Source organism: Podarcis cretensis (genome assembly GCF_951804945.1).
Source record: "Podarcis cretensis genome assembly, chromosome: 18".
In the NCBI taxonomy this organism is placed as follows: Eukaryota; Metazoa; Chordata; class Lepidosauria; order Squamata; family Lacertidae; genus Podarcis; species Podarcis cretensis.
In genome coordinates this window covers 14,197,522-14,205,338 of record NC_137188.1, presented here as the reverse complement: position 1 = coordinate 14,205,338, position 7,817 = coordinate 14,197,522, and the positions used below count along the sequence as shown (strand labels likewise).

General features: G+C 49.2%; 1 protein-coding gene across 1 annotated transcript; it reads right to left on the bottom strand.

Annotated features, from left to right (window-relative positions):
- Positions 1-38: 38 nt before the first annotated feature.
- Positions 39-7,807, bottom strand: RPL36 (ribosomal protein L36). Its single transcript, XM_079961068.1, has 4 exons — positions 7,775-7,807; positions 4,414-4,508; positions 1,062-1,196; positions 39-193 (listed from the first exon to the last, which is right to left on the bottom strand). The coding sequence occupies exons 2-4, from the start codon at positions 4,504-4,506 to the stop codon at positions 104-106; spliced, it is 318 nt and encodes a 105-aa protein (XP_079817194.1). The 5' UTR covers positions 4,507-4,508; positions 7,775-7,807; the 3' UTR covers positions 39-103.
- Positions 7,808-7,817: the final 10 nt, after the last annotated feature.

The window sequence follows — 7,817 nt, the reverse complement described above, 5'->3', positions numbered from 1 at the left end:
CTCGGTCTTCCTTAATCCCCACAGATGATGCTTCCACATTTATTTCTTTGAAATAAGTTTATTGGGCACTTTCTTTTGGGGGTGGGGGTGTGAACAGGGAGCGCTAGTCCTTCTTGGCAGCTGCTTTCCTCATGGCTGCCAGGACGTTGCTCAGCTCCTCCCTCTTCCTCTTGGCGCGGATGTGGGTGCCCACCTGCGGAAGGAAGCAAAAAAGAAGCAGTCAGAGACCGGGGGGATCCAGCCCTGCAACTTCTCCCTTTACGCCAGACTCCAACTCCCATCCCCCCTAGCCAGAAGGGATGATGGGAATTGTAGCTGAAAAGAGTCCAAGTTCGGGAGGCCCTGCTCTGGACATTGTGTGCACTTGGGGGGCACAGTTGCAACCCCCCCCCCCCCGGATAAATGCTGGAGGGAGGACTCGGTGCCCTGACACCAGCTCTGCTGTGGTGTCAGGGGAGAGGAAAACCTCCTCGCCTCACCCCTTCAGTGAAGTGGCAGGAGAAACAGAGCCTCTCCAGGCTTCAGCGAAAGCAACGCAAAGCCTCCGGAGTGTGGAGGGAGCGCTCCCTCGGCGCTTCGGAGGCTTCATGTTGCTCTCGCTGAAGCCAAGGAGCCTGCATTCGCTCCATAGGATGCACACACATTTCCCCTTCCTTTTTGGAGGGGAAATAAGTGCGTCCTATAGAGCAAAAAATATGGTATACTCGAGTATAAGCCGACTTTGTCAGCACATTTTTTATGCTGAAAAAGCCACCCTCTGCTTATACTTGAGTGAGGCGGCAGTGGCCGGAGGAGCAGTCCGAAAGGAGCCCTTTCTCACCGCTGGGCCCTGCTCTTTGCAAGTGGCAGAGGAACGAGCGGCCCAAAAGAAGCCCTTTTCGGCTGCTCATTCCTCCTCCTCCGCTGTTGCAAGCAGAGGAACTGCTCCTTTCGGGCTGCTTGTTCTTCCGCCACCACCACCAAGTTTTCCCAATTTTTTGTTCTAAAATTAGGTGGGCCAGCTTATCCTCGAGTATAACCCTTCAGGCTCCCCCACCCCTGCCCAGTTTCAGAGCACTCACCCTTTTCTTGATGAACTTCAGAGCTCGCTTGTCTTTGGAGACCTTGAGAAGCTCCATCGCGCGCCTCTCATAAGGGGCGAAGCCGCACACTTCCCGGATCATGTCGCGGACAAACTTGGTGTGTTTGGTCAGCCGCTGGAGGAGAAGAAATACAAGAATTAAAGCAAGACAGTGGGAAAAAATACTCGTTTCTGTTGTTGTTTTTTTGCCCTGTTGAGTCAAGACTCTTCATTTTGGGTTCAAGTCAGACCTTGAGCAATAGATTTGTCAATTCCACTGTAACAAGCCTCCTACTGCTATACACACACACATATACTTAAACCTCCTGCAAAAGCCAGGGATAGCCCCACGAAGCCTTGACCTCAGGGCAGCAGGATGAAGGCTCCGCGCAGCTAGAGCAGCAAGAGGGAGCACTGCGCAGCGATCCCTCTTGCTGTTCTGGCTTCTGGGATAGCCGTGCAGCCTGCATTTGCTCCCTAAGACGCACACACATTTCCCCTTACTTTTTAGGAAGGAAAAGGTGTCTTATAGAGCAAAAAATACAGCACATACATATACTCACAGACCAAGTTTTCGCTCCGTAAGACGCACCTTGTTTTTAGAGGGGGAAAGCAAGACAAAAAATATTCTGCACAGAGCATGTAAGCGGCTCTTGCTTTAAACCCTGCGATAGCTGCGCAGAGCCTCTTGTTCAGCCGGCTTCCCAGCAAAGCGAGACGAGGGACAAAAGGGAGCCCTTACAAGGGAGCGCTGAGCAGAACCTGGCAGTGGCTCCTGCTGGCTTCTCCGGGAGGTGTGGGAAGGGACAGAGGGCAGCCCATCAGTCCCTTCTCCCACCTTGTGGAAAAGCCCCCAAGAGCACACGCTCCGCGCAGCTCTTTAAAGGGAGCGCTGAGCAGAGCCTGTATGCATCCCAGGGCGTGTGGGCAGCTCTTGACGGGCTGCCCTTCTCCCTCCTCGGGGAAAGCCAGCAAGAACCGCATTTTTTGCTCCATAAGACGCACTTTTCCCCTCCTAAAAAGGAAGGGGAAATATGTGTGCATCTTATGGCGCAAAAATACGGTACATACATATATGCACACACACACACACACGGTGGAACCTCAGTTTTCGAACATAATCCATTCCAGAAGACCGTTCTGAAAGCGGAAGCCTCAACACAATAGGGAAACTCAAAGTGGAAGCCACATTCGGCTTCTGAAACATACAACAATGGAGACGTTCAACAACCAAGGTTCCACTGTATATATCATTTTTATTAAATCTTATGTTTTACAATTCAAAATACTCCTTTTTACATGCTTAACATATCAATGACTTCCCTTTCCTCTTTCCATGGTTCATTTTACGTAAACCCCTGCATATTTCACAAAAGCTAAACCATTCAGTATTCAGTTACAGATGGGTAGCCGTGTTGGTCTGCCATAGTCAAAACAAAATAAATAAATTCCTTCCAGTAGCACCTTAAAGACCAACTAAGTTAATTCTTGGTATGAGCTTTCGTGTGCATGCACACTTCTTCAGATACCATGAGCTTTCGTGTGCATGCACACTTCTTCAGATTCAGGTATCTGAAGACGTGTGCATGCACACGAAAGCTCATACCAAGAACTAACTTAGTTGGTCTTTAAGGTGCTACTGGAAGGAATTTTTTTCATTCAGTATTCAATTATTGCACCCATCAAAGCTCATTTACACTGCTGAATCTATCTTAACGCTGCCAACGTTTTCGGTGTACATTTATCGTATTTTTCGCTCTATGGGACGCACTTTCCCCCCCTCCAAACATTAAGGGGAAATGCGTGTGCGTCCTATGGAGCGAATGCAGGCTCCTCGGCTTCAGCGATAGCAACGCAAAGCATCCGAAGCGCAGAGGGAGTGCTCCCTCTGTGGTCCGAAGGCTTTGCGTTGCTTTCGCTGAAGCCTGCAGAGCGACCCATCCCTCTTGCTCTCCAGGCCACACTTCGCTGGAGATGCGCTGCACAGTTTTCCCTCTCTGCGCAGCGCCCCTTCAGCCAAGTGGCAGGAGAAATAGAAGGGGCTCTGTTTCTCCTGCCACTTCGCTGAAGGGGCGCTGAGCAGAGAGGGGAAGATTTTTTTTTCCTGTTCTCCCCCTCTAAAACAAGGTGCGTCCTATAGAGCGAAAAATACGGTATTTTTAACCATTTATCCTGAGAGCAACGGGAAGCGCTGCAGCTACTGTGGACAGAGGGCCAGGTGGGCGACTTGATTTTAGGCTCCTATTCAACTGGGCCTTTGTTCAGAGCCATGAAGACTAGAACACCAGTTTGCTTTAAGTCTCTGGAGGCACACACATATTTTAATAAATTTTCTGTTCAGCAATTTGAAACACTCATTTTAACATCCTTCACAGATCAATGACCCTCCTGCTCTTTCCATGGTTCGTTTTGCACATCATAAATCCCTATTTTACATAAACTAAACCATTCGGTATTCCATGACTGCATCCACCCAAGCTATACTGTTTAATTTATCTTAATGCTGCAAGCCTTTTCAAATATACAGTTTCCCCTTTAAATTCAATAAACGTCTTCCAACCTCCTCTAAATGTTAAGTTCTTATTGTTCTCTTAGTCTGTGAATATTCTGTCAGCTTAAGCGGCGTTGTTTCTCAAACCTGGGGGTCCCCAGCCATTGCCGGACTACAACTCCCTCCGTTCCCATCTAGCAGGACCGGTGGGCAGGGGATGATGGGGATTGTAGTCTATAACAGCTGGGGGCTCCAAGTTTGAGGAAACACTTGGCGGCAGCCCAAAAACTGGCCCGCCAGATGTTTTGGGACTACAACTCCCATCATCCCTAGCTAACAGGACTGGTGGTCAGGGATGATGGGAACTGTAGTCCCAGAACATCTGGAGGGCTGAGTTTGGGGATGCCTGCTTTAAAAAAGGTAAAGGTACCCCTGCCCGTACGGGCCAGTCTTGACAGACTCTGGGGTTGTGCGCCCATCTCACTTAAGAGGCCAGGGGCCAGCGCTGTCCGGAGACACTTCCGGGTCACGTGGCCAGCGTGACATCGCTGCTCTGGCGAGCCAGAGCCGCACACGGAAACGCTGTTTACCTTCCCGCTGGTAAGCGGTCCCTATTTATCTACTTGCACCTGGAGGTGCTTTCGAACTGCTAGGTTGGCAGGCGCTGGGACCGAGCAGCGGGAGCGCACCCCGCCGCAGGGATTCGAACCGCCGACCTTTCGATCGGCAAGTCCTAGGCGCTGAGGCTTTAACCCACAGCGCCACCTGCGTCCGCTTTACAGGACGCCTGCTTTACAGGAGCCCAAATGAGAGAGCGAGAGCCCAGCAACCCACCCCCCTTTTCCCCTGACCCCAAACTCACCCCACGGCGTCGGCACTGGCGGGGCTTCACCACGTTCTTGGTCACCTTGTGGCCCTTGTTCAGGCCCACGGCCATCGGGTAGCGGATCGCCATGGCTAGAGAGAGAAAGGAAGGTTGTTATTACCACCTCTACACTCACCGTACAACAACCCTGTGAGGCAGGCGAGACCCTTTGGGGCTGAGCAAGGATTTGAAGGTGGTTCTGACTGCATTCTCCAAATGAGGAGAGCCACAGTTACGGACAGTTAACCTGTGGAACTCCTTGCCACAGGAGTCAGTGACGGCTGTAGCCTTGGGTGGCTTCCAAAGAGGATTATTGAAATTACTTGTTGGATTTATATATCGCCCTATACCTGGGGGGCCTCAGGGCAGTTCGCATAATAAAATAAAGATCTAAAACCACAAAATACATAATAACAACACATTCGGAGAGGAAGAGGCGGTGAGCAATGATGGCTCCTAGCTGTGCGGCTGAATAATACCAGAAGCCACGGCGAGGGAGCGTTTCTCAAACAAGGATTCTTGTCTGACTACAACTCCCATCTCATCCTAGCCAGCAGGACCAGTGGTCAGCGACCCACCGACTCTAAATCTTTTATTATGGCCACAGGGAAGCATGAAAGCACACAGAGCATGTCACTCAAACCTTCGGTGGCACATGTGTCAATCCTAGCAGCACAAGACCTGGCCACTGAATATGTCAAAGAGTTCAGGGATGATGGGATTTGTAGCCCAACAGCCGCTGGGGACCCCAGTTTGAGAATAATGGCTTTGGGGCAACTGGGTATCCCTTTGGACTTGATTTTATCTGTGCCTTTCCCCTCTCGTCCCCTTTTAAAGCCATCTGGGCCTGTGCCACCCCCCATACATTGTGGCAAGGAGTTCCATAGGGCATAGTCATTTCTTCCTCTTTATTCCCCCCCCCCAATTATTTGATTTTCCACATAAAAATTTACAATCACACCACAACATACTATATAAAAAGAAGATTCCTTAGAATCTCCTGGACTTCTCCCCTTTGTGGGTCTTATTAACCCTTTCCTTCTGCATCTTTTATAACAATCCAAATTTTTATATCTCCCTTACAGTGAGGGGGGGGGGTAAGCATTTGATCCCCTGCTAAATTTGCCCCTTTGCCCCCTGACAAAGAAATGCCCAGTCTGTAATTTTAATGGTAGGTTTGTTGTAGCTGTGAGAGACAGAACAACAACAGGAAAACCCCCCAGAAACCCAGAAGATAAAAGTCAGAGATGGATGTGCATCATAACACGTGAAATAAGTATTTGATCCCCTATCAACCAGTATCTTCACTGTATGTAACGAGCTGAGATCAAAAGCACCTGCTGTAAGGGAGAGGTCTTGCCTGTCATCCCAGCTCGTTACAGTACCTGGATAAATGACACCTGTCGACAGAAGCAAGCAATCATACCAGGGCATTGAAAATGGGTCGAAAATGACCCAAAACACACAGCCAAGGCAGCAAAGGAGTGGCTCAAGTAGCAGCACATTAAGGTCCTGGAGTGGCCTAGCCAGTCTCCAGACCTTAATCCCTTCAAAAATCTGTGGAGGGAGCTGAAGGTTCGAGCAGCTACACATCAGCCCCGAAATCTTACTGACTTGGAGAGGAGTGGGACGAAATGCCTCCTGGGATGTGTGCAAACCTGGTGGCCACCTACAAAAAACGTCTGAAATTGCCAACAAGGGTTTTGCCACCAAGTAATAAGTCATCTTTTGCAAAGGGATCACATACACCAGAGCAGGAATAAAGACAACAACAACAATTACAATAACTATAAGAATAAAATAATATTGTTTGCACCCTTGCCCCCCCCCATTATAAGAATCCTAAGGTCTCAAATGTAGAATAAAACATTCAGAAATATACCAGGCAAACACATAAGTATATAAACCGTGTGTACAGGAGAGCAATCCTGAAGCCATTTGTACCCTCCCAAATTGACCTCAAATATTTCTCTGCAAGGAGGAAGGAAATGGGAACAATAATAACTGTCTCTCCATTTGGACTGTAGCGGCTTAAACCTCCCTTTTCAAATACCGCCTGGCAAGTATCTGTTAAACTGAGCAAACTACCAAGATGCGCAAGAGATTCAGGAACTAAGTATTGACCATCTCCAAGGAATGGCCAGGCTGCCCAGAAAATTCAAATGAGTAAGGCATAATTACCATTATTACAAAAGTCTGTTGATCACAGGCAAGACCTCTCTCCCTTGCAGCAGGTGCTTCTAATCTCAGCTCGTTACATAGTAAATATACCAAATACTTATTTCACTCATTATAATGCGTCTTCTGGGGTTTTTCTTGTTATTCTGTCTCTCACAGCTACAATAAACCTACCATTACAATTATGGACTGGTCATTTCTTCGCCGGGGGGCAAACGGGCAAATTTAGCAGGGGATCAAATACTTCCCCCCCCCTCACTGTATATCTATAGCTCATCGTCACGCTACAAGTGAAATTCCACTAACGACTGGAAGAGTTCTCAATGGATATATACAGAGCCTATGTAAAAGAACATTGCCAAAAGATCAATCCATTGTTGAGCTTCGATGTGCAATTAGGCTAATTTTATAAAATAAAACTGACAGTAAGCCAAATCACACAGAGAAACTAAAGTCTAAGCGGGTATTTAGGGGAATTTGATTCGGGAACAAAAGGGGAAGATCGGAAGCATTGTAAAAAAACTTAATCACAAATGTATACACAAAGCAAGTAATAATAATAATAATAATTTATTATTTATACCCCCCCCATCTGGCTGGGTTTCCCCAGCCACTCTGGGCAGTTTCCAGAAAAATATTAAAATACTCTAACACACCAAACATTAAAAGCTTCCCTAAACTGGGCTGCCTTCTAAAAGTATGAATAATTGCTTATTTTTTTATATCTCACTTTGCCCATTACACTTTTCCGTTACGAAGTTTTCAACTAAGAAAGCATATATATTTTGCAAAAAGGAGCTTTTCACGATGGTTCCCTTAGGACAAACTTTGAAACTGCCCCCATTTCTTGAGTTTTGGCCCTGCAGATTCCTGATTTTTCGGGTCCTTCTGGCCCCTTCCGCCCCCCATTTCTTTCTGGGGGGGGGACGCCAACTCCCAGCATGCTCCGGGGCCCCGCTCTGCCTCTAGCTCCCCCCCCCCGCAACTTGGCCTAGTGGGCTTTCCCTGGCCCCGGCAGGGGCGCCCCATGGGGAGCCGCCTCCCCCCGCCCCGCCTGGGCCGGGCCCCCCTCGCGTCCCCCGGGCTCCCCCCCGCCTCGCCCGCCCGCCCCGCCGCCCGCCCGCCGCCCCGCCACGGAGGATGGAGGCGGATTCTCCCTCGCCGCCCGGGCGGAGCTCACCTGCCGCCGCTGCTGCTCCCTCCAGGTCCCGCCGGAAAAAGGA

Excerpts from the sequence above, each read along its gene's own strand:
- RPL36 (XM_079961068.1), bottom strand. The coding sequence starts at position 4,506 with ATGGCGATCCGCTACCCGATGGCCGTGGGCCTGAACAAGGGCCACAAG. Across the intron at positions 1,197-4,413 it reads GCCAGTGCCGACGCCGTGGG|CGGCTGACCAAACACACCAA; the intron begins GTGAGTTTGGGG and ends CTTCTCCTCCAG. Across the intron at positions 194-1,061 it reads TGAAGTTCATCAAGAAAAGG|GTGGGCACCCACATCCGCGC; the intron begins GTGAGTGCTCTG and ends TTCCTTCCGCAG.